General features: G+C 52.6%; 1 protein-coding gene across 1 annotated transcript; it reads left to right on the plus strand.

The window, feature by feature from the left end:
• Positions 1 to 379: 379 nt before the first annotated feature.
• Positions 380 to 26,009, plus strand: CCND2 (cyclin D2). Its single transcript, XM_004692856.2, has 5 exons — positions 380 to 880; positions 2,648 to 2,863; positions 5,319 to 5,478; positions 13,136 to 13,284; positions 20,614 to 26,009. Exons 1-5 carry the CDS (start codon positions 686 to 688, stop codon positions 20,761 to 20,763), a joined length of 870 nt encoding a protein of 289 aa, XP_004692913.1. The 5' UTR covers positions 380 to 685; the 3' UTR covers positions 20,764 to 26,009.
• The last annotated feature ends 426 nt before the right edge of the window (positions 26,010 to 26,435 follow it).

Here is a 26,435-nt window from a genome sequence, read left to right on the forward strand (position 1 = left end):
TCATTTTTGAATCGATTAAAATACACGAGCAGGGGCGTCAGCATCAGAATTGTAGCAGCCGAAGGGGGGCGGGGGTCTTGGCGCGATACACGTACAGAATGTGCGAGATTAGAGGGAATAAATAGAAATCGTTTTTTTTTTTTTTTTGTGGGTTCCCCTATCGGGGCCCCTGGCATGCGGGGCTGGATGGAGGGAGAGGGCCTCCGAGAGCAGGGAGAGGGGTGGGGGGGGCGGGGGACCGCGTTTGAAGTTAGTTCGGGCCAGCTGCTGTTCTCCTTAATAACAAGAGGGGAAAGGGAGGGGGGGGGGAGATTGAAAGGAGGAGGGGAGGGGCGGGAGGGGAGGGAAAGGGAGGAGGAACCAGAGAGGGGAGCGAGGCTTGGGGAGGAGAGCTGCCCAGCCAGTTTGCGTCACTGCTTCTGAGCGCACAGAGCGGAGCGAGTCGGAGAGAGCCAGACAAGTTTGAAGGGGAGCGCAGGCTGAGGCAGCCTCCGCGGATCTTCTCTCCCACCCCCCAAACCTTTCCTCTCTTCTCCCACAACTTTTCTCTCTGTCCTTAAACTTCCCCCCCAAACTCCCTAATTAGCCAAAGGAAGGAGGTAAGGGGAACCCTCTCCCCTCCCCCCTCCGAAAATAACTTTTCCAGTCCGGAGCAAGTAGGGGACCGAGTGGGCACCGGCTGGCTATGGAGCTGCTGTGCTGCGAGGTCGACCCGGTCCGCAGGGCCGTGCGGGACACCAACCTGCTGCACGACGACCGCGTTTTGCAGAATTTGCTCACCATCGAGGAGCGCTACCTTCCCCAGTGCTCCTACTTCAAATGCGTGCAGAAGGACATCCAGCCCTACATGCGCAGGATGGTGGCCACCTGGATGCTGGAGGTAGGTCTGCAGACAGACGCCCCGTCTGCCCCCTCCCGGCTGCTCCCCTCCCCCGCCCCCCCCACGCAGGGACCCTAAAACTGGGTGAGGGCAGCCTCCGCGCTCGCCTCTCTTCTCCTGTGCGCGAGGTTTCCCCGCGCCCTTTGGCGAGACGTGTGCCTCATTACGGACCCTTGCAGGGTGCATGATTAACTGGGGTGGGGGGCCGGGAGAGAAGAGTGTGAGGAAAATGTGGTGGAAAAGACACTGTCCTGGGGCGGGGGTGGGGAGCATCCCGCGCGCGTGTGCCTGCATGTGGCTGCCTCTTCCCACCCCCATCCGGACCTGTCTTTTGCAAAGCCGCGACTGCTTTCGGGCGGTGAAGAAGGGAGTAGGAGCGTGAAATCGGGCGACCGGTAAAAAAGCAGCCCCCCCAAAAAAGGCCAGAGCATATTCGCCCCAGCCTCAAGTCCCCGCATGTGGCCGCGACTCCGCGTTGGCACTTAAAGGGGGAGGGGGAGGAAGGAGGGGGAGGGAGGAGAGAAACGGGGAATTCAGGAGCCCCGGAAGTCACAATGAAGAAACGTGTGTTTTAGGGGGACCCAAAAGAACCACTTCGGTACCCTCGCTCCCAATCTTTGCGGAGCAAGCCATGTGTGCCCACGTATGCACAGCTCCGGACCTGCCGTGGTTTCGCCATGTTGCTTTGCAAACTCGGGTTGGGAAGGCTGGAAAACGTCTCCAGCTCCCCCTCGCACCCAAGTATTCCAACCACCCCACTTCTAATAGAGCCCTCCCCCGCGACCCCCACCTCACGAAGGTTACTTACAGTTTGACTTTCCACTTTCCTCGGTGCGGAGATTTGGGTGGGGTAGGAAGGGGGGGAGGTGTGTGTAGGGAGGGGGATATTGGGGCACCCCTAAAAGAGAAGTCAGAGTCCCTCGTGCCTCTCTCCAGCGACTCCCCGCTCCTCGTCTTTCCCCCAGCTGGTCACCAAGTCCCCCAGTTTCTGCCCTTGTGGGCCGCAGTCGGCCGGACACTCCGCGGTAGCGCTCAACCCTTCAAGTTTCCCCTCGGGATTCAGAGCCCCTGGAGTCGCACTACAGACGTTTCCGGCACCCGAAACCCCCGTTTCGGGAAGCCTGGGTCCTCTTCGGGATTTTCATGCCAAAAGGGCTTTTCTAGGATATTTCCTCGATTTTTAATTATTTTTTGAAACCGCCCCCCGCTCCGACTCCAGCCGCCTGCGCCGCGGCTCTCTCGCTCCTCTCCCCCCCCCCTTCCTCGTCTCCTCTCCCCACCCACCCTCCGGTTAGCGGCGCTTGGGCCGCGGGGACCCCCCCGGGCAATTTTTCCAATTGTCGGGAATGATAGAGCAGGGTCTGAGGGTTCGGATGGGTCCAAGAAGGACACCCTAGGGGCCTCCAGAATATTTTTATTGATTTTTTGAAAAGATGACGAAATCCAAAAAAGAGAGCGAGTGAGTAAGAGTGAGCGCTGAAGCCGCTGCCAAAGGGCCGCGGAGCCTCTCCGGACACTCCCCGCCGCCCCTTTCGGGATTTTTAATTCACCCCCCCCCTTTTTTTTTTTTTTTTTAGCCACCTGAGCAATACCCAAACACGGATGGTCTGTTTAGACTGAGTCCCATTTCCTCATCTTTATTTTCGTCCTCTTCCCCACCGAATATTTAAGATACATTTTTATTTTATTTTCCCCTTTTTTTCCTGATACTATTTTCTACTCTCTCGCCTCCCCCAACCCCCAAACTTTGTCCCACTCTCCATGTAGGTCTGTGAGGAGCAGAAGTGTGAAGAGGAGGTCTTCTCTTTGGCCATGAATTACCTGGACCGCTTCCTAGCTGCAGTCCCGACCCCAAAGACCCACCTGCAGCTCCTGGGTGCTGTGTGCATGTTCCTGGCCTCCAAGCTCAAGGAGACCATCCCCCTGACCGCTGAGAAGCTGTGCATTTACACCGACAATTCCATCAAGCCCCAGGAGCTGCTGGTAATGACCTTCCCTTTCTCTCTTCTCTCCCCTCTTGGTGCTACCCGCTGCACTCAAAATAAATTCTTAGAGTCTAACAGACCCCAGCACTGGAATCTGACACTTAGGGGCGATACCTTTTTTAATATGAGGTTGTGTTCCTAACGTGTGCCCTACACTGTGCTAAACATAGAGCAGACGTCCATGAAGAAGACCCTGGTGAAGTCAGCATTGGTAAGACCTTTTATGGCCACATGGGCCGGTGCACGCGTGTGGGAGGCAGGAAACACAGGCCTCTGATGTCTTCATTCAATTCCAAATTCCCAATCGATGCATTCGGAGAAAATAGCCTGACTTCTCAGTAACAGGAACCTGGAGCATATGTCTCCTAAGAGCCCCATGTTCAAAGGCAGCCTCTTACAGAGCTGCAAAGTCTTCAGATACCTGCACAGAGTAGCTGTTTCCAAAATATCAGCCCAGTGACTTTGGCAAAAAGTGGAAGTGTGACTCTTTATTGGAGGAATCTGAGGCTTGGGTGCCTAGTTCCAGTGGGCGCCAGCCTCTTCCACCACAGGGTCCTGTCTTGACTGGTTTCCCTCGCCAGCCACCCTTTTCCCACCCAATCTAACCCTTTTTTCCCCTGCACAGCGTCCCACTTAAGATGTCCACGTTGTAGCAGCACTGGAATGGCAGTGCGGCTCCGAGGCCCACCCTCAGTGGTCTGCACACCTTTCTCCGCCCTGTTTAGGAAAGGGGCCCCACTCTTCCCGCCTCCTACCCCTCCTCACAGGCAAGGCCTGCACAAAGTCCAGGGGCTGCTAGAACTGAGTTCTTTGTGAGGGGCCTGGCTTTCTGGGGCTGTGCTGCCACCTAGTGGTAGACATGTGCAAAGATGGGGGAGGACTTGGGAGAATGTACAGAGGCATGAATGACTTCACCTTTGAACCGCTGCCAGATTTCTGCTGCTTCTAGTTTGGGCCCAGAGGCCCAGAAAGGTGCTTTCTTCTGGGAGATCTGCTCCCTTTAATAATAGTACTAAAAGAGTGGTTTAAACTCACATTTCCTTTTGAGAAGGAAGAGCTGGAATTTCAAGACGTCTTAGAATTTCTTTACTGCCAACTTACTGTCAAAAGTCAAAGGCTCATTTTAAAGCTTGTAAAGAAGAAAATGTTAGATTTGGGAACTACTTTGTTTTTCTCATGGGGGGACCAGGAAAAAGTAATCTTACATTTGGCTCATTGGTTTCAATGGGATGGTGATCTGAAGTTTTCTTAAGGACACCCCAATCTTTCCGGAACACGCAAGCTCCACACAGACCCTCCATTTTCCCTTTCCAAGTGTCCTGATCCCAGCAGGAGCGATCCAGTGGAGCTACCTGATTTTAATGAGAAAGCCAAGACCCCCAAAGGAAAGAAGGAAATCACACCACACCTTACCCCATGCCTGCGGCCCTGGAGGCAAATGGAGCCTCAGGCTTCTTAGGGTCCCTGGGACAGTGGAGTGCATTGGCAATCTGGGCTCTTTCTTACATTCTTATGATGGTTTATGGGAAAGCCTTTTTCCCCTTGGATTCCGCATAACTTAAGGTTTTCTTTTTGACCTATCTCCCATTAAGTACAATACACACAACTCCTCCCCGACCTCCCTTCCCCCCCAACCCCCCACCCCGGCCCAATAAGGGAGAGAAATCAGGTTTTTCACTGGGTGGGCTGTTCATTGAAAGTGTAAAAGAGGGGGCGGTCAGCATGTAGACAGAGGGACTCTGCCCAGACTTTGACCCTGATCACATCCTGCTGCACACGTGGGGTCACTGATGGCCACCCCGGTCCTCAGTCTTGATGACAAAGTCCTGTGAAGCATTTAGGTGAAGGGGTCTCCTCTGGCTGCCATTTCTCCAAGATTTCTGCACGATGGGTCCAGGGGGCAGTTTTAACAGCAGCCAGAAAAATGGCACTTTCTGGCACCAACTACAAGCAAGCTAATTGGTTGCCATGGAGTCGGGCCAAGGAGCCTAATTTTGAGCTTTATCCGTGTGCATCATTTTTCCATGAGGTCGGAAAAAAGACTATTCATCCAGCGATAGAGACGTACATCATAAATCACTAGCAGAGGGCCCCCGTGACCCTGGCAGTATCTTTTTGTGGGTTCAGCTTTCTGGGTGGGCAGGCATCAACACTGCAAGGAAAGCAGGCTGGGGTGGGGGGTGGGGAGCTGGAGGGGAAAAGAAGTAGAACGAAGTGGAATCTTGGCACCCGCTACCTGAGCCCTCATTATTTTCAGTGGAGCCTGACATTGGAAGCCTAAGAAGAGCCGTCAACAGCTTCAAAGCTTTAGGGCTCTCTGACAAATGGGCCCGCCTTACCATCCAGCAGCTCCGTAATGAGCATCATTAAAAAGGGGTTGATCCCAGCCCCCAGCCCCTGACGCCTGGTCAGTCTTTGGAGTTTACACGCTTCCCTTCTCCCTTCCTTACCAGGAGTGGGAGCTGGTGGTGCTGGGCAAGTTGAAGTGGAACCTGGCGGCCGTCACACCCCACGACTTCATCGAGCACATCCTTCGGAAACTGCCCCAGCCCAATGAGAAGTTGCCTTTGATCCGCAAGCACGCGCAGACCTTCATTGCTCTGTGCGCCACCGGTAGGAGCAGGCGGGCACCAGGAGGGGGCGCTGCGAAGGCGCCCAGGGAGAACTGGGGAAGCCCAATGGGGTTCTCACCTGGGGGGGGGGAGGGTTGGGGGGGGTTGGGTGTGTAGGGGAGGGGTGGTCCCGGTTCATCGCATTTCTGGGGTGTTTTCCTTTATTTGAGCTGGTATATTGTCTCTCGCTCAAGTGAGGACAGGTGTAGTGAGGAGGAAACATGGTGCCTGTTAAAATATTCTTTATGCTCTTTGAAGGTTGTATGTACTGCTCTCTGCTTGTGTTTAAATCTTTAATCTTTTGAGGAACAGGGTGACTTGGAGATAAGCCCAAGAGGAAATTTAAGGGGTGGGGACGAATGCAGGTTAAAGGGACACTGTCAGGATAAATGCACCGCCTGTCCTGATAAGTCGGGACACCAAAGGAATTCTTTTTACTGTCGTAGCCGTTGCCTCTGTTGGCCGCAGGCAGAGTGGGCCTGGCTGCCTTTCTGCAGGGTCTGGGTTCCTAGTCTTGGCTCCTGCTGCTCTCCTGGGGCCCCTTTGCCACCTTAAACTTACCAGTAGCCAGGCTTTTAGCCACCCTGTTGACCCCACAATTGATATGTCATTTTTTTATATGTGACTCATCTGCTTTGATACTATCTCAGAAACTTGCCCTTAGCTAGTCCCTACCCTTCTTTTCTTGGTGATGGCCCCAGGACATGCATGTCAGGAGAGAGACCTCAGGAGTTCAGGGTTAAGTAAAGAACAATTTGTGTAAAGCCAAGAGTTCAGCTTGTTTCCAAGCTGCAAGTTATACAGGTGTTTCAAGAGGTTTGCTTTCATGCATAACTTGCTACATGTTACTCCTGTGTATGTGCAGATACAGAGTGTATCTGCTCCCCTCACGGTCAGAAGGGCAGGCTTGACTATGTATCTCCAGGTGACCCAGGATAGACCACCTGACCTCTCTGACCCTCAGCTTGTCTGCAAAACACCCCCTGTTGAGGCCTGACCCCACAGCCTTTTCAAAGTGGCAGGGAAATGAAAATCAGAACAAGATGATGTCCCAGGAAGAAGTCAGCCCAGGTGGTGAAAATGCCCTCCTCTCCCTCCAGTCTCAGCTAAGTGAACTCAAACAGCTGCCCGCCTCCTGTGCCAGCAAGACCCCTTCTCTGCCTGGCCTACTTGAACAGGAGATTCCACAAGCCGCCCCCACTTGATTCTAGGGCCTGGATTTCCTCTGTCTGATTTTCTTTAGTCCTGTATCCCCGCCCCACCCCCCATCCAGTCCCGCTTCGGGGCGGCCATGACAGCCCGGTGCCCCTCGGTGCAGCCCTGGGGGGCCATTCTTCAGTGCCCCATGGGTGCCTGCTGCCTTTCAGACACCAGCCATCCTTTTGCTTCCTTCCCTTGCCCTGCTGTCTGGCCTGGGCTCTGGGGGTCAACCCCTACTGACTGGTCATTTTGTCTCTAAGGTCTGGCTCTCCCTTTCCTCCCCATTGTCATGGTTTGCTGTGGGGGAGGGGTCAGCCAGTCCTTTCTTCCCCGGGCCTCACAGCTGACCCTTGGCCCTCTGCTCCCTCACTGCCCAGCCCTTGAGAGCCAGAGCCCAGCTTCCATCCATTCTACCTCTCTGGTCTGTGATTGGGGTAGGGGTGGAGGGTGGAATTACTGTGGCATGGGCGGCTCCCTAGATTCTGTAAAGACTCATTCTCTAAAACTGGGAATCCCATCCCCCATGCCTGGCCTTCTTGCCCAGATCCTTGGGGTAACTGCCAACTTTTGAGGCCAGAGTGGGGAGCCTGGGATTCAGAGACTGAGGACAGAGGCCCAAAGGGAGACGGAGGGAGGCATGCAGACAGCCTCGGGGAGTCCTGCAAGCGCTCTGGGCAGGGCAGAAGGAAGCTCAGGGGAAGGGAACCTTCCAGCCCAGGAACAACCAGCCAGGTGTGCCCATCGGAGCAGGGCAAGTGCCTCAAAAGGATGGGCTTACCTTGGGGCCACATCTTGCCCCCAGCTGAGCTTGGGGTTGAATGACCGACTCACAGGATTCCCCACCAGCCTGCCTGTGTAAAGGCTGCTGCTCTGGGAGGAAATCCCGCCCAGCGCAGTGGGCACCCCCAGCCCCGGCAGGCTGCCTCTGGAGGGCCAGCACCATCTTGCACCACATGGCAAGCACAGAGGGCCTCGTGGAGCAGAGCACCACTGCAGGCGAGGTCCAGTCAATCCTGGCCTTGCATCTCAGGCCTCTCTCCCCTCTCCGTCCCTCTCTTCTGCCCAGGAGCTGGATAAGCACCTGCAGCCAGGGTCTTGGAGGCCCGCGGGATCTGAGGAGACGATCGCCAATCTCAGGCTGTGTGGCTAGTTTATGGGGAAAACTGGTTGTGAAAGAGCTGGCAGGAATTGTGCAGCCTGTGTGGAGAGCGTATGTGTGTGTGAAAGGGGACGAGAGAGCAGGGGAGCCTGGGGCCCCAGGAAAGGGCAGCACTGGGCGAGACAATAGGGAGACAGAGCTGCCCTCGTCCTCAGCCCCAAATGGCTTCTGAGGCAGAGACCGCCAGGGCCCCCTCTCTAGGCTAGTCCTGGTCAAAGGAGGCATGGGGGTGGGGGCCGCAGGGCAGAACGTCATGGACAGCCAGCCCCTCCAGTCCTCCTTCTAGAGACTGGGGCCTGTACGAGTGTACCCAGCCCCTGTGTGCAGTAGCCCTGGCCCTGATGGTCAGAACCCGCCCCCCAACCTTCCCATGACGGAAGGACCACTTGAGATGACTCAGGCTCGCACCCCAGCCTGGGGAGATTCCTGACGTATGATATCATGCCCAGCAGATGATTCCAGTTAGTCTAGAATAATTGGAGTTCCTCTAGGCATTGAGTTTGCACTTGGTAAGGAGGAGGCACTTTACCCCCCTCCCCCGCATCCTGAATCACCCTCATTTTGTAGCAGGAGCTGCACCTTTTAAGAGGCTGTGCGGGCTCTGTGCATGGTGGGCCTGGACCTCGGGTGCTAACCCAGTGCTCACCCAGTTCTCCAGGCTTTGTGACAGCCCATCCCAACGGGGCCTTGGAGAGCTGGAGGCTGGCCCTGGCCCCAAAAAAGGGACATTGCTTTGGCGGTTGCCGGGAAGGAAGAATGGAAACACACCTTCCCATGCATGGGCGTCTGAGTCGCCTGCATGTGGAGAGGTGACAGGGCAGCAGGGAATTAGCAGTTGAGCAGCGTCTCAGTTCTTCTGCGAGGGCCCCTGGAGACAGGCCATGTGCGGAGGGCTATCTCACTTCCCATCTGGCTGAGAGCCGCACGAGGGGCCGTCTGCGGGGCCCTTCCCACCCGGCCTTTGGAGTTCAGGCTGCTTAGCCGCCACGCTCTCCCGCTGAACCTATGTGGGGGTGGTTTAGGAGGGGTGGCTGCCGGCACCATTGGTTAGCCAGTGGGCACCCTGTTTTAGCCTGCTAGGCTTACGTCCACCTGATAGCAGCTCAGAGAGGGGAGATGGGTCGCCCTGGGGCTTCCCTCTTTTCAGCCTCAGAGCGAGTGTCTCGCCCCCTAGAGGTGGAGAAGCAGCACATGCTCTCGCACTTGAAGGTCGGGCCACGTGGCCAGAACAGCCAGCACAGAGCTCACTGCCAGAACCGAATCACCACGGGTGTCGGTCAAAAATCTTCCTTCTGGGAAATCTCACCTAGAAGCGCAGGCGCCAAATGGACGATGATGACCCGGACCCTGCCCTGGCGCAGCGGAAGGAGCATCATGGCACCTTATGCAGGACCACACCTCCCTGGTGCTGGCGGATCTGCTCTCCAGAGCCAGGGCGCTCTCTTCCGCGAGTCACTGCGTCCTCTCTGGGTTTGATGACTTCCTCATGGAGGATCAGTCCTGAGCCTGTGCTGGATGGGGCCTCCCCTGGGGGCACCCGGCCTCCCCCTCCTCACCAGAAGCGAGGAAGTCACCGCAGGGGCTTCTGGGACATGGCCATTGTTCTTGACTCAGCGATAGTGGGATGCCCTGGGAAGAAGGTTGGCAACATCTTTCCTTCCTTGTATGCTTGTAACCTCTCCCATTCTCTGGGCGCTGGCTCCCCATTCCTGACACACCAACAGAAGGCCTTGGAGACTGGATGGGGTGATGTGTAGCACACAGCACCCCGATAGTGAATGGGAAACACCAAGCCCTCAGTTGGCCTGGCCTCTGCCTGCCATCCCAGCGTCAACATGGAGTATAAGGGTGCCAGGTGCCTTCTCTCACCCCTACAGATGCGCTGCAGTCTCCTGGTCAGAGTTGCCCATCACCAGGCCACAGGAGGTCCCAGTGGGAGAGTTTGGCAGTGATGGCCGGGATCACGGTAGCGCCTGATTCTGGGGCTATGCACCTACACAGGCTGTTCAGTTAAACCCTCAGAACAGCCCTCTGAGCCCAGTGGTGTTATGATCCTCCTCACAGGTGAGAGGGCAGAGGCACAGAGAGGCCAGGTAACCTGCCTATCTCCACACAACGTGGAGAGCCTCCCTGCTCTCCTCCCGGTTCTTGAAGGTTCTTGACTGTACAGCCCAAATCCTGCTCTTGCTCTTAGTGAGTCCCCTTAGGTAGCCACCCTGCGCGACGCTCTTGAGCACCGTCTTTCTGATGAGAAGTTTCTTTGGAAGTCCCCCATGTAGCATGCACCTCGCCATGTAGAATACAGTGCAGTTGTGTTTCACATCTTGGGAGGAATCGGGATGGCTCACTGCTCAGTGAACCGTTTCTCTCCTGGGGGAGCAGGCGGTGGGGGGGGGGTCTCTGGAAACAGCGGCTGAAGAGAGACCCTCGCCCCCAGAGCCCCTCTGTTCCCACAGCTTGTTGCATTTGTGACCAAGAGACTGGGAGTTGTCTGAGAGGTTTTTACTGGGATTGCTTTTTTTTTTTTTAAGATCTATTTATTTGTGCGTACAGAACTGGGGTACAGGCCAGAAGCTCAGGGACAGTGAGAGGCTTCACCAAAGACAGAGTGGGGAGCAGAACAGGCAGTCTACGAAGTACATACACTGCTGAGGGGAGCAGCAGGCGGGTCAGGACAGGTCTGCCGTGCCATGTGGTCACCTCCGGGGCAGGCGGGAATCGAACTCATGCGGACGTGGCTTTAGCTTCTCAGTGCTGTGCTTTAACCCGCTGTGTCACCAGGGAGGGCCCTGGGATTACTTTTTACTAAAATACTATTTAAAAGATTTTGCAGATGTATACATATTACCCCCACCTTGAGCTAGGGGCTTTTCATGCATTTTCTGTGTACCCACCTAGCAGTATGCACATGTGTGTATGTGTCTACATGTTAATGGAGAGTTGTGAGCTTGAACATAGTACAATGCAGGAAGTTTGAATTTTGCTGCCCTTTCCCACCTTGCCCAAGTGATGATATCAGAGCACGTCTCAAACCAGGGTTTAAGCTTAGTTTCCAGGAACGGCTGAGTGGGCCAGGCAGAACTTTCCACGGGTGAGGGTGAGGTCAGCTAGTTAGAGCTAGCACTAAACACACATTCTTGAGCTGCTACCTGCAGCAGAAAGGAGGTGTCCCTGAGCGTGCTCCGGGGCGGCCGGGATGCTGTGTGGAAAGATGCCTGTGACTTTGATGCCTCAGGAAGCTGCCTTGTTCTTCTCTTCTTGTTCTTTCCTTACCTTGCATTTGCTCTCATTCTAGATCCTTAAGTAAAAGCAAATTAGCTCTGGAAGCCCCTTGGGAGTTCAGCCAGCCTAAACTCGCCTAAACTCACCTAAACCATGAAGAATTACTCTTGTAACACACTCCAGATGCACTTACACGTCCCTCAAAACTGATACAAAGGTTTCCCAGAGCACTATTTACTCTCACTGTCTGCCTTCCTTCCAGATACTTTCTATCTTACTCTGTTCAGTTCATCATCATCAACAACAACAACAGCATGCTGGAGCATGACCTACAGAGGAACCCGCCGATGGGTCAGTAGTTGCAACTGGAAGGTGGAAAAGCTCTGACATGACTCACCCCCTCTCAGATACATGTTGCTCCAGGGGCCTGGAGGAAAGCCAGTGGCTTTCTCAGGATCCCATCGTGTGACCAGGCTTTTTTTTTTTTTCTCTCATGTCGCCTACCTTTGATTAGCCAGAGGTGCACTGAGCTGAAGGATCTAGAAAAACATCCTGATCTGCCTCTGTGCGTGGCAGGGGAACCTTTTCTTGCCCCTGGTGCGCTCCGCCCAGCCTGTGCATTACCCTCTGAGCTGCCCAGAGGCACCTACATTCTTGCTCTATGCTTCTGGGGGACAAGGGACAGTGTCCCCTGAGGGCTGTCCCAGCATTGTCCTACTGATCCGAGAAGGGAAGTGCACATTGTCCTTCTGGGTGATTGTAGCACCTGCTGCATCTCAGGACCACCCATGTCTACTCCCCAGCTTCCAGAAATTAATTAATTTGCTAAAAATGGAGTTAGTTTTGCATACAGCGGGACAACAAAGATAGGCATGTGGCAGTGTGTGTCCTGGTCCCAGGCCTGGGGCAGAGGGGAGGGAGGGCCGGGCCATTCTTCTGCCCTTCCCTGCCAGATGCTCCCACCCAGGGCCGCCATGGGCCCGGGGCCATGGCTCCTGGCTGCCTCATCTACAGTATGAATGTCACAGGGGGAAGCTAACAAGGTTATTGGGCAGAGGACAGTCCTGTGACCTCATGTGGAAGAGACCTACAGCAGAGCAGGGCCAGGGAGACTGACTCTGTCACAAGCGTGGGCTGAGAAAGGCATGGAGGGGAGAGAGACAGGAGGCGGTGGGTGGAGCCGCCTGTGTCCCCCAGGAGTTGGAAATGGTGAGTGGGCTATGGGAAGAGAGCCCAGGGGACAGACAGAAGACCGACACACAGCCAGGCCTCTTCTTGGGATCTGGCCCAGATGGGAGGGGGCTCAGTAGATGATTCAGCAGTGGCTCCAAGGACAGCCCTGACTTGATGTAAGACAGTGGGCTACCGAGGAAGGCCTTCCACGGAAGAGCTGTAAGTGGGCATTTGCAGGGAGAAAAGGAAGTAGTCGATTGAACTGTTTCTGTAGTTTCAACCTAATATGCATGCTGTAATTTGAAGGGGGACCCATGCTTTCCCTTCCTACCTCCCCCATTTCTCCTTCCTCCTATGTAACTTCATGCTGCAGTGCTAACCTTAGAGATAGCATACGCTGTGGGGGGTTCCCTCCAGCGCAGCGTGGTTGAGGATGAAATTGTAGCCTCTTCACACCACAAGGCGGTTCGGGAGGCTCGTCCATCACGTGAGGGGGACACTTTGTGTCCTTAGGGATGTCGGCTGTACCCTGCGCGGTGCTTCATCTGTGCAGAGTGGGGGAGCTATCAGCAGTATCTTGGTATCTTCAGGATGGTTGGAGCAGTGGGTGACCTTGGTCTCCAGCTCCTTTGGGGGAGTGCTCAGAGAAAGCGAGGTGTCGGGGCTCCCAGACTGAGCCCTCTGATGCACCCTTACTCTTGACCTTGGAGAGCTGGAAGCAGAGGGGTTTGATCCTCATTTTGCACCAGTCTCTAGCCCCTGGAGGGGAAGGCTGGAGAGAGAGGGGGGTGGGAGGCTGACTTTGATGTGGCTGACTCTTGCCACCCTGTGTCTGAGTACCTTCCGGCTGGGATGCTTCTGCCTTGAGCACCTTTGGGTGCTGATCTTCTCCCTCTCCTTGCAGACTTCAAGTTCGCCATGTACCCCCCGTCGATGATCGCAACTGGAAGCGTGGGAGCTGCCATCTGCGGGCTCCAGCAGGATGAAGACGTGAGCTCACTCACTGGCGACGCCCTGATAGATCTGCTGGCCAAGGTCACCAACACGGATGTGGTAGGTGGCGATCACCTTCTCGGTTCAGACCAGATGTCTCTTTGTTCTGTTTAGGAAGAGCGTGGGCTTGATGATGATGATGCTAATGATGTGTTAGAGGCGTTTTTTATTGGTGGTGGCTTCTAAGCTCCACATCACAGGTAGAACTCAGCAGGTGAGTCCTCTGAGCTGTCCAAAGCCTGTGTGATGTCCAGCAGGGAAGAGAAGGCAGTGGGCAGAGACATGGAGGAGGGAGCACATTTACCAATTTCCCTGTGTGGCACTGACCCCCCAGTGGGCCTGAATTGTGGCTGTGTTTCTATTTATGTCCAAGCCATGGCCAGGCTACCATCTGCCACGGCTTCAGCCCTCAGGTCTGCTGCCACACCCTACAGCCACAGGCACAAGGAGGAGAGGGAGAGCCAGGGCTGGGCTGGACCAGGCAGGGAGCGGCGTCACAGTGGCGCCCACCTTGAAAACAGTGTCTGCCCGGACAGGCCTCTCCGCCTCGTCTCACTTCCCTTTTGTCCACGGTGGTCATGCATGAAGAGCACTTGTGCAACAGTCAAGTGCTGTCGACATTCAGAGCACTATGATCAGCTGTAGGTTTTTTTCCATTTGGTATGCCCCTAGGAAGGCCCAGGGGCTGAAATTCTGGGTGCCTGAAATGGAAGCTTCTTAGAAGAAGAAAGGTTGAAACAGAACAGGGTGCAGAGGGCTGCTGCTGGCCCCTAGGAGGGAGGTTGCTGGCGGTCTGAGAAGCAGCTCCTGCTCCTTAGGCAGGAGGGAGCAGAAGCCAGCGGTGTGGGGGGGAGAGGGGCGCCTACCAGAGCTGGGCCTAGGACCTGGAGGCTGACGGTGGGTCTGGGACTCTGCATCCCACTCCGGCTGCAGCTCTGTCATTTCTCACTTGGAACCAGACTTTTGGTTTAGAGGCAGCTTGAGAGAGCTGCCACCCTGACCCCCAGGGAGTGACTTGGGGAGGCTCAGGGACCGTCAAGATGACTGCTGGGATGTTCCGGGGCCTCTGAGTGCCTTCAGTGGGTCTATACGGACCTGAGGGATAGTGAGGTTTACTGGTCTGGGCCTGAGGCCTCCCCCAGCTGGAGGCCAAACAGAGAGCCCAGGCTGTATGTTGTCAGGCATCTACTGCCATCTCGAGACGATGTTGGGGGGCAGAGCCCCAGGGCTGAAGGATTGACCCGGGCTGAAGGAATGGCCGGGTCCCCCTGAAGCCAGGCTTAGATACACTTTTCCAATGCTGGCTCTCAAACACAGGCTTTTTAAAGATGGTTTCCAGAACTCAGATGGAAGAGACCCCTCAGGGCCATTTCACGTGAAGAATGCTTTCTAACCCCCGGAGACATATCTTGGACAGAAGTCAGCATTTATCAAAGTGGTGTGTGTCCTTTATTTTCTGAGTATCTCCTATTAAGGCTGCCTGACAAAAAGAACTCCTAACCCCTGTCTTAAGACAAGTCCTCCCTCGACCCCCAGAGCCAAAAGTGTCAGTGACAGGAGTGCCACCCCAGGCATAGGAAGCTCTTGCAGATATTTATAGACTCTGGTTGGCTGATTGTGCTACGGTCTCCAGCCCTCCCCCACATGGCTCTTTGTCACCCCTTTAAGTGGACAGAGGTCCTTCTAGGGGTGTCACTGAGACTCCTAGTTAGTGCCTGGCTTTTCAAGACTCCAGACTCGCTCTTCACCTCCTGTGGAGGGAATGCTGGCCACCACACTCATTTGCTGTCAGACTGCATCGAGGCAACCTGGGTTCCAGGTCTGCTCCTCGAAACCCCAGCTACCGAACTGGCGAGGGCCAGGGGAAAGCACTCGGCTGTTGAAAATCACATACCATAGTAGAATGTAAAAGCCACACTGCTTTTTCAGGTAACAGTTGCAGACCGCAGTAAGAGCTCTGGTGGTAAGAGTCTGCCCACGCTTCTCAGGACATGAGCTGGGGGACAGGGAAGCTGCCCCCTGGGCTCAGGCGCTAAGCCTCAGCTTGCAGACTATATTCTCTGAAGAGCTGAAACAGAGAGTGAAGCCAGTAATAAGACTATTGGAAAAACTGTAGCATTGGGAAGAGGGGAGTTTTGCTTCTTAGCTCTGCTTCCCATTTCATGAGGCAAGAAGTGGTGTGTTCCAAGCACTTCCTCTCCATTCATTTCTGGAAGTATTCGTGGAAGGCTTGCATGCTGTAGGCACTACACTTGGAGCAAGGCATGGCCTCCAGACCCTGGGGTAGAAGTTGGGGTGTGTGAGCAGTGAGTGGACAATAAGACATGAACTTATTCAAGAACTTAGTGATTATCCAGACCATCAAGAGCAAAGCCTGTGAAACTCTAGCAAATGAGGATCATAGTGATTACACGCTAACTGATGTGTAGGAACATGAAATCCAGTAAGAATCGCTTCTGAGGAAGCAGCACACAATACCTAATGATAGCGCGGCCCTTCCATGGTGACAGAAGGTGTCCTTGGCACAGAGAAGCAAAGCATGATGTCTACATGGGCGGATTTCCTTCAGCCTTAGCAGGAAATGAAATACTGAAACAGGCTCCATTGTGGATGGACCACGAATATCCCACTTCCTGAAGGCAGCCAGTCACAGAAAGACGAATGTGTAATTCCGCTTAGAGGAAGTACCTGGATAGTCAAATTCAGGGAGACTGCTGGAGACCAGAGGGTGTCAGGACCAAGAAGTGGGGGGAGGAGGTTAACATTTTGCTGGGCTTGGAGTTTCAGTTTGGGGTGACGAAAAGTTCTGAGCATGGAGAGTGCTGATGGTCAAACCACAAGGTGAATATATTTAGTACCACTGTTTACGTCAAATGACTAAGATGGCAACTTTTATGTATATTTTGCCACAATATGAAGAAACATGTCTATCTGGCCACACACCCTATTCGTACCCATGCTGTGTCCTCGGCCCGCAGCAGGAAATGCCTCCAGGTCAGCGTGGCTTGCCGGAGAGAAGCCACATTGTGTCTGGCCTACTGGCTCTGGTCCGTTAACAAAAGAGGAACGGGGCAGGGTTGACGCTTTACCCTAAAGCCCCCTACAGGTTTGTGCTTGCCCTCTGCACCTCGATTTTTGGTGATTTCTTCTAGTTTCCAGTGTTCTCTGCGGATGGTCAGGGAACAGACTCGAAAGAGGGTTCCCTTGGCTGAGGGTGACAGAAGGGTTTCTGTAGCATGCAGGCCAGTGACAGACAGCTCTGAGAGAAGGGACCCAGGCGACTCTGAGAAAGCTGGGCCTTTGTTGCTCCCTCTGGTTGCCAAAATAAACCGGAACGCTTCATTCCAAAGAGAAAGCTGAGTGAGAAGCCTGACAGTTTTACAGGGAATAAAAGTCTCAGAGGGTGGTATATTTTAAGTCCTTTTTCCTTCCACTCATAAGTGTTGCTAAAAACAGACACCAGCCAAAAAGGCAGGTCTGGCGATGGGGGAGCATCTACCGGGCTCCTGTTGCCAAGGGCAAGTGAGAGGGGAAGGCTCCAGCATCCCGCTTCCCCAGGAAGAATTGGGGTTCCTCTCCGGACCCTCGATCTTAGCTCATGCTCTGGTGCCAACATTTATCTCACTGCTCACTTGTCTATAGAACCTCTTGAACGAGACCCAACTTTTACTCAGCTCTTTATCCAGAGCCCCTGGCAGAGTCCTTAGGGAGTGAGGCTGAAGAGAGGGAGGGGAGGAGGAAGGAAGGAACCGAAGGACAGTGGGGTGGTGAGGGGAGGTAGGCAGAGAGGTCCAAGAAGGGCTTTTTCCCATGTGGCCTGCCTGTGTCTCTTTGACAGGCTCACTGTTTCTTGACCAGCTCTGTGTCACGGTCCCCTGAGTCTCACCTGAATTTACCTTGAAGCCGGTCACTTAGCTTTCACCTGACTCACAGTTTGCTGACTCACTCATAGAAAAGTGGCCTGAGGCTCACAGACCATGGAGACATTAGGGGGAGGCCCTGGAGACATTTAAGAACAGATCCGGGCTCCGGTCACCTGGCCATTGTGTTGATCCTTTCCGACACAGCTCCCTTGTCTAAATATTTTGTCCTGGCTCTGGGGCCACTGACAGCCCCTAAGGTCCCTACAGTTCTGTGCTTGGGGAGACTTCCAGAGAAGACTCCAGAACTGCCCTTCCCAAGAGTCATCTGGCATTTTGTGGTTGGGTTGTCCTTGAGGTATCCCAGGAGAACCCACAGTGCCTGCAGCTGTCTTCATTTTGCTGATGCTCTTCCCGGGGTCCCCAATGTTATGTCACTGTCCATTCTAAAGACCCCTGGATGACTGAGACTGTCCTTTGCAGACTCTAAGGGCCTATGTTTGGTTGGGAACCCCGTGAGGTTGCTGGAAGGCAAGCTGGGGGTGGGGAGGGGAAGGAATTGAATCAGAGGCTGACGCCTCCCTCTCCTGCCTTATTTTTTTCTGTGGGCCTCATTTGGTATGCAAGGAAATAAGCCAAACAGCCTGTGAAGAAAGGAAGAATGAGATAGTTTCCTAAGTTGTCTCTGCCTGAGTTGGCCGCGGGTCTGGGGCTCATTCAGTCCTTTGTCCCCCTGTTGAGCGCAGTGCGTGTGTGGTGACAATGGGTGATGCAGTTACACTGGGGGCTGGTGGTAGGAGTTCCGTCGGCCCATTCATGGCGGCGAGGAGGGTGCAGGGCACGGGGCTGGAGCCAGCCAGCAGAGGAAGTCGGAGGCCCGTGGAAAGAGCTGGAGATCACAAACGCCCTGTTAGGGCCCTGGGGCTGGGGGGCTGTGGGCAGGGGCGGGACCGATCATCATGGCCTTGGAGGCTTGCCCGACCTCCAGCATTGCGGAGTGCCACCTGTCCGGGCTGACAGACGAGCATTATGGTGCTCCTTTTAATCAGCTTAATTTGGGGCATCGTGACACAATGGCGGGTGCTTTTGGAGGCCGCCAGGAAGCAAGGGTCTCGGGGCTGGTAGGCTTCACGTGCACGTAACATCTTTTAAGACAGGCCTTGTGGGGTTTTCCCTGCCACTGGGGCTTTGTCCCCCTTTCTCAGAGGTCCTTTGCCCTGGGTGTCTTCATATGGCGCCCTGGAGAAGCAGAGGTGCATAGAGAAGAGAGTTCTGGAAGGCGGGGAGGCTTGCCCTTTAAAGGCCAGGCTGAGCTTTGAACTGGGTGTCATTGGGGAGCACACCAGGCTTCAGTCCACGTCTTCAGCTGTGAAATGAGGGTGTCTGTTGTACACCAAAAGGCCAGAAGGCCCCCAAGTTCTCAGACTCTGTCAGGACCTGTGTACCGTTGCCTAAATCTGCTTTCTCTTAACCCCTTTTCCCCCTCCATCCTCTCCCATCTTGTCCCCCCTTCAGCTTCCTCCTCTCAGCCTGACCTGGCACAGCATCCTCAGGCTGGAGACAGTTCTCCTGCCTTCCACTCACTGGCTCCCTCCAGACAGGCCCCGGGACTATCCTGCCTTGTTGCTCTGGAGCTCCTTGGGCAGAGTGTGCTGTGTGGGCTCAGCAGACACCCACTACACACTCAGCTCTCAGAGCCCTTTCCTACCATCAGCACATGGGAAATTCACACACTCCTTGGAAGCCCGAGGAGGTTCCTGGCAGTGCCAAGCCAAACTGGGGTGCTAGCATGCAGAGTATGTGCTGCCAAGAAAGGGGGTACTGATCTCTTTTGCCATCTGGAAGTAGAAGATTCGACATGGTTTATAAAGCAAGGCAGGTTGTTGTTATCTTCAAGAAGCTTTTCATACAATTTCTGGGTAAAATGGGGGCTCCGCACAGTTGAAACTTGCATTGAGAATGGAGGAATCTCAAAGAAGGGGTGCCTGAAGGAGAGTAGGCAGAGACTCCAAAGAATGTTCCAGAGCAGGGGAACATGACTGATTCGAGAGAGCATTAACGCCCTGCTCTGTCATAGGTGAATCCAGAAAAGAGCATGGTAGGGGCTTAGAGCCCCCCAAATTCTGGGGTAACTGTTTTAGTTATAATCTTTCTTTTTAAGTTTGAGGAATGGGCAGTCACAAGCTGGTCAGTGTCAATATGATTCAGGTTGGTAATCACAAGTACAGGGAGCAAGAGACGGCACCGGAAACACTGAGGTGCCAGTGGCCCCTGCAGCCTGGCCTTGTCTCTGGTTCCAAATTCATTGCTAGATGCTTGGGGTCCCCTTCACCTGAGCAAATGCTAATTTGCAGTCCTGAGCAAATGCTAATTTGTATCTCATTGTAAAGCAACCTAAAGAATTCTTTCGGATTTCAGGACCTGATTTATCGTTATTCATGATCAATCCTGATCATTGGTTGAACTTTTCACATCAATATAGTATCAGTCCTGACTCTGAATATGTCATTGTCCTTGCTTTTCAAGTGGGGAAACCGACATGGGAGAAGGTAATAACTGCCCGAGAGCCAGCACCCCACCCCTCATCCTTCTCACATTCACACGGTGGGTAGGAAAGGGCAGAAATTGGGGTGTGGAAACTGTCCCCGAGTAGTTAACTCCAGCTTGCTTCAGGTCCTTGGAAAAGAAAGATCATGCGTTTGTGCTGGGCACAGTGAGGAATCACACGGTGAGATGAACAAAAGGGAGGCGGGCGTGAGCCTGTGGGAAGACCAGGTGGGTTCAAGCCCCAGGAGGCACCTCATGGGAGAGACTGGGGGCGATCCACGGAGAGCTCACATCCCACTGGCCAGTGGCAACCACAGTCTCTCCCGGTGAGCCCAGAGCTGTCATCGCTGTCCTCATCACCTCACTAACAGAAGCTTCTGCCTGGGGCAAACACCCTGAATTTCCCTACCAGATTGAGATGATTACCATAGCAGTACTGTTCATTTGTGCTCCTCCTCAGATTGGGCAGCTCAGATGCCCAGAATTTTTGTAAACATGATGTATTTTTTAATGAGCATTCAAGTGCAAAAAAAGGGGAGATGCTTTGGTCTTTACATGCTTACAGGGTGTTGAGGGTCAGTACCATGAGGTACATGCTCTTCTATTCCCGAGGTGCTCCTTTCTCTTTCTGTCTGAGAGAAGAGCAACTTCTCCAAGCAGGAAGCATCCAGTCAGCCCCTTCGGTCACCAGGCCCAGCATAAACCACTCATCTTCTGAGATCCAGGTGCCACTGAATCACCTGAGCTTCTCCTAAGCTGCAGGTGTGGGTTAGCGAGCCTGGAGTGGGCCGAGTTTTGCATTTCCTGCACACTCTCAGGGGATCTAGATGTGGTGGGACCCCAGGTAGAGCCTCCAGGCTCTCTGGCCCTTCAAGCATGTGGCAAATCGTGCAAGATTTGTGCTGTGTATGTTTTCTTCGTAAGACGCTCTGTGCCCTGTTGGTCTTGCTAACCAGGCTGGTGTGGGCTGTTCTTCTTCTAGGATTGCCTCAAAGCCTGCCAGGAGCAGATTGAGGTGGTTCTGCTCAACAACCTGCAGCAGTTCCGCCAGGACCAGGGTGATGGATCCAAGTCAGAGGATGAACTGGACCAAGCCAGCACCCCCACAGATGTGCGGGAAATCGACCTGTGAGGTGGTCACTTGGGCTGAGGGGAGAGATATGTTCCAATCTGTTCTCTCCTCTCTGGTTATGTTTTTGTTCTTTATGTTTTAGGATGCAACTTAAAAAAAAAAAAAATCTGCCCCCACCTAGATCATATGGAAAGATCTTTTAGAAGTGAGAGAAAGAGGTCCTATAAAAATGGAATAATTAAAAGCATTTGGTGCCTATTTGAAGTACAACAGAAGGGAATCCCTTGTATATGCGAACAGTTATTGTTTGATGATGTTAAAAGTAATAGTGAAATGCTTACAGCAAACTGCAGAGTAGCTAGAGAAAACGTCTGCAATATGGGAACGAATTAGAGGAGACTTTTTTTTCATGTTACCAACTAGCACATACACCCTTTTAGGATCATTTCAAGGAACTGCGTATGCCATGTATGACATGATCAGATTGCAAAGCAATGAACTCGAGAAGGAATCAGAAAGGAGGAGGGAAGATGGGGAGGACAATACAGTCTCTCAGCGCGATCGAACCATTTGGATGTAGAAGCACCTTTGCTCCCAGCCACTCTTTTTCCAGGTCAGGAGCATCGCTGCATCTCTCGTTAAGAACTCTTGCTGTCTACAGTAGCTGCTACCTAAAAAGATGTTTTATTTTGCCAGTTGGACAATTGGATTCTGGGTTTTCATGTTTTCTGACATCCTTGCTTCTACTTCCAATGTGGTTCATTGCAGGCTTCATCGTACTTGGATTGAAAGGGGCGATTTAGCAATGGGCTGTCACCAAAACTCTTCTGAACAGAGGCAGGTGGAGACCAAGGGTGGGATCTGGAACGAAATCTTTTCTTTTTTGAGTGTTAAAGAGAGTGATGTGACCTGGGCATCTCTGATTAGGAAAAAACTTTTTTTTTTTTTTTGGTGCTGATTGGCATGTCTGGTCCACTGTATAGCATTTATAGCATTGTTATAAACCATTCCATTCGAAAAGCACTTTGAAAAATTGTTCCCGAGGGGTAGATGGGATGGTTTATGCAAATCATGCTGAATAGACTCCTCCCTTTTCCTGCCCCCTCCCCCCCTTGCTTAGTAACTCTCCCATCCTGGTAGCTGTCATTCTCCGGTACATAGTTCTGGGGTCCCTAACCAGGACTCAAGAGATACCCTCTTCCGCTGACATTCCCCATGACAACATTCCTCAGAAAAGCCTAAACACAAAAGATCTGTTACCATTTCGATGACACAGAAGGATCTTAATACCCACCATATTTACTTCTCTTTTGGACATGGAAAGAAAAGTTATTGCTGGTGCAAAAACAGACAAATGAACATCCTCAGAGTGTGGCACTGTGTTCCCTTTCCGTTTTTTGCTCATTTCATTGCAAAGTTGTGTTCAGCGTACTTGAATTTTTTTCCCTCTCCATTTCTTAGAGGCATTCAGTTAACAAAGAGGTTGGAGCAACAACTTTTTTTTTTTTTTTTGCACAATTATAATTGACAGGTAATGAAGCTATTTGTTGAAATATTTGCCTTTTTTAAGTAAAAAAAATCAGAACAGGGCTTCTTGGAAGAATTATTTTAGACGCAGATTCTGCCTTGTTTCGCGTAGTAGGATGGTGGAAGATGGAGAAAAATCTAAGGGTCTCTTATTTTTCGTTTTATTGTGTTCAGTTTTTTATTATTTTTTTTTTTTTGCGCTGCTAAGAGGCTAAGATCATTCATCCTTATTCACATTAACAGTACCTAGCTGTAATGTTTTCACAGAGTGTGCTGCTATTTTATAAACATTTTTATAATATATTATTTTACTGCTTAAATTCCAAGTCCTGAAGTGGATGGTTGAGATATGAGTTCTTCGTACTGGAAAAGCCCTTCCATAGTTTCTTCTTCTTCTGGTAGCATATTCATGGTGATTTTTTTTTTTCATTTTGGGTTTTGTTTTGTTTTGTTTTTCTCTCTGATCACATTCTTCAAAGACAGAGTATTCTTTACCTCAGGTTTACTGGATAAAATCAATAGCTAAAAAGAAAACGATTCACACTTTTGTTTTCATAATACCTCACAACCACACAGTTTCTGCTTGGGAGCCCATTAGCGTGGGAGAGGGGACGCAGGGAAGGGACTGCAAACTCCTCTGTTGTGGAAGGCAGGGCGGAGTCGGCCCCCGGGTCCAGTGGGCAAGGTCGTCAGGCTTCCATTTTGACTCTGGTATCCTCCTCATGATGGTTCCCCACCCCCCACCCCCACCCCCAATGCAGACATTCTGGGCACAAACATTTATGCAATGGACTAGGAAGTCAGGTATCAGGAGACAGATGTAAAAGCATTCTAGCAGGCGATTTCAAGATCCTCATCTTGCAGGCCTTTCCAAAGCAGGCTTCCATCTGCTTAGGGTCTTTCCATCTTGAAAGTTTGCCCTCTATCTTTTTCCTTCCCTGACATGGGCATCCCCAGTTTAGGATAATCTCAGAAGTTTTTAGAAGTGTTAGAATCTCTAGAAGTCCTAGGTCTGAGTCGTGGGTCTGTGTCTCTGCAGGATGCAGTATTGTGGGGTGCCTGCTTCCCAGCCACAGCAGGTGTGCGCCCTGCATTGCCAGACCCTCTGGCAAGCGGTGCTAAAGAGTCTTCAGGTTTTAAATTGCATTGAAGTGGCATGGTTGGAAAAATAGGTGAGATGTGTATTGAATGGTAGTCGAAGGGAGGTGGAGAGGCCGCTTATCTGCAGCGATGCATTCCAGATGGGTGGATGCACTCCAGATGAGTTGGTCTCTCTTGCAGTGTGGCTAAAAGCGTTCAGGACTTGATGAGTTAGCATGACCCTAAAATACTAGGGAGTTTCTGTTGGGGCAGTGGATGGTGAATTCTGAAGTTTTGAAGAGGAAAGCTGCACAGCCAGATTTTTTCAAAGGGCCCACCTTGCACAGATCACTGTCCTGGGGCAGCCCACTGGCTGGAAGAAGGCATGGTCTCTAGAGCCCTGGGCATCTCAGAGCCTGAAGGGAAAGCAAGGTCAAAAGTCATGTCATGGTGACCAGCCCCTAAACTCAAACAGAAGCAGCCAACGACAGACCCTGACAAAGAAGGAAGGGGACAGGCCTGCAGATGCTTCCTGTAGCCTGGAACTTTCCCTTTCCTGGGTGCCCCTGGGGCTATCCAGCTCTTTCTCCTTCCTGTCCTGTCCTCCTGGCCTAGTGTGAAGGGAGTGAGGGGCCCTTCGGGGGAAGGTGCTAGGTGGTCTGACTTTTCTGCCTCCCACCTCTGGTGGAAGGGGGAACCCTGGATTTCTTAAAGGGGCTTATACCCTCCCCCTGGAGCTGGGTTTCCTTGGTAGGGTTGTTTTTGTTTTTGTCTGGGAGAGTTCACTTCTCCCCGGGATTTTTTTTTTCTCTCTCAACCTCCCACTAAAGGGGTTTCAGGCCTATTCTGGTCTCTTTCTACGCTGTCATCTGTTTGTCTCTTCCTTACCCCTCCTCTCTCTGTTTTTATTCACTCCACCAGTGGGGACTAAGCTGTCCCCTCATCTGCCAAATTTTGCTTCTTCCCCTATTTTGGCCAAACCCCAGGGGGGATGATAATCCTAGTATGCCAAAAATATATGCCTAAGCATAACAAGACGCCATGCGGGTTCCTAACAGTCAAGAAGCCTGTGGTGGCAGCGGGGACAGCTCCCTCAACAGAAGGTCCCCCTGTGCTAAAAGGAGAGCTCCTGGAGAATGGGTTCTCCAAGAGGAGGTTCTTCTGGAACAACCCCAGCCCCCCCCCCCAAGTCTCACAGCCAGCTCCCCTCTGGTCTACCTGCTCTGTCCTAGAGGTTCTATTCTGCCTCTCTTCCTAGCCAGGTCGGGCGCGCCTGGCTTCGAGACCACCCTCTGATGGGGCCTCACATGACCAGGCTGGAGGGGCAGCAGACCCCGGCTGGCAAGGTGGGCCCTTCAACCGGAAGCTGGCGTCTCTCAGCCTCTCCACACCGGCCTGGGGGCCTCTGGGACAGGCCGGTCGAGAACATTAGGCAGGATTGCGTGACTTTCTCAAAGAGGGCAGGGGAATTTTCTCTCCATAGGCCAGTGGGCAGGGCTGGGAGAAGAAATAGACTTGCACCTTATACCATGTAAATAATGATTTTCTAGTTCAAGAAGATAATATTGGTAGTGTGGGAATGGGAGGTAGAAATGAGGAGGAAGTGTGAGCTAAGCCAGCTGGCTTCTACGCCAAAAGGATTCCTCTTTGTTTATCTTTGAGACAGTCCAACCCTGAGAATAGCTTTAAAAGGGAACTTAGTGCTGAGACGGTAAAATCCCCTTCAGCCAACACCAGGCTGCAGCTCCAGGGTGAGCTCAGCTTCCATTGGGTGGGCTCGGGGCCGTGTTCGAGAATGCCCCTGCAGTTTTCCATGTGTACAAATAGGGCAGAAGACTCCAGAGGATGTTGATGGCTTCCTCGGACCACGTGGCTTTTCCTGATTCTGGATTCTAAACCACCCAGACGGGTCCTTTCTACCAGAATGATCCCCTGCATTTGCGTGCTCTCTGCCTTCAGACGTGGCTGGGTTATCCGACCCCATGCTTGGTTCAGGTCCCAAGGAGCCATCAGCAGACGTTCTGTGCATGCTGGCGCTACATGTACTCCTTTGCCTGCAGCCTACTTTGGGGGAAAAAAGTGCCTTACTGACTGTAACCATTACAGTATCCAGTGTATTTTGACAGGTGCCTGTCCTTAAAAGTAAAAAAAGTTTTGTTTCGTTTTGTTTTGAAATTGGTTTTCATTCTTACTGCCGGCCAACCCAGCAAACCACCGGGCCACTGGATTTTTTTCCATTATGATGTTTGTTGCCCTCATACTTTGTACCTCAGCTCTTTCTCTTTCTCTCTCAGTTATAGTTTCTCGTCTTGGACTTCTTTTATTATTATTATAATTTTTTTTTTTTTTTTTTTGCTTTACAAACGAGTGTGATGCCATATCAAGTCAATGTTATTCTCTCACAATGTACTCTATAAGAGGTGTGGGTGTTTATTTGGTCGGGATGCTAGCAAGTGCTACAGTAGCATGATCGGTGTACACGAGAGGGTTTAGGAAGTAAGGGAAATTGCCCGTTGGCTGTGATGGGACACGGTAGAGTCAGCTGCCTTTGAAGAGGCCCTATCTGTTCAGTGTTAAGTGATTTTTTTAAAAAAAAGAAATAATAACCTGTTATTCTGATTAGCTTAAAGATGGAATTGAAATGGTTTGGGATGCAATTAGGTTGTGCTATTTGGACAATAAACTCACCTTGACCTAAATCTCCTGGCCATTTTGATTTATTTCTCCACCGGCATCTTTCTTGTGTCAGAATGGTGTTGGCAACAACTGGTAGTGACCTCCAGCACAGGTCCTCCCCTGAAGTCTCCTCTCACCCCTGTCCAAGTCCCTGTGATTTTCTTTTTCTCCTTGAGGGACCCGTGCATCCATCTCACTAACCAGATGCTTCAGGCCACCTTCACCAGGGAGCACATCCCTGAGATGAGGACCGAGCCTCCCTGATGCTGGAGGCTCCTCCCTGTTTCGATTGAGATTGTGACATCCGATTGACATTCGATTGTGAAAGAGCATCTCTTGGCTGGGGAGGGGCTGGAACCCCCCCTTACCATCTCCAGACCCTGGGGGAGGGTCTCTGGAGAGCACTGCGCCCAACTCCTGGGGTCTTCTGTGAGTGAGGAGTGGGCCAC

This window comes from Condylura cristata, unplaced genomic scaffold, assembly GCF_000260355.1.
Source record: "Condylura cristata isolate star-nosed mole 26May11 unplaced genomic scaffold, ConCri1.0 scaffold00034, whole genome shotgun sequence".
Lineage (NCBI taxonomy): Eukaryota > Metazoa > Chordata > Mammalia > Eulipotyphla > Talpidae > Condylura > Condylura cristata.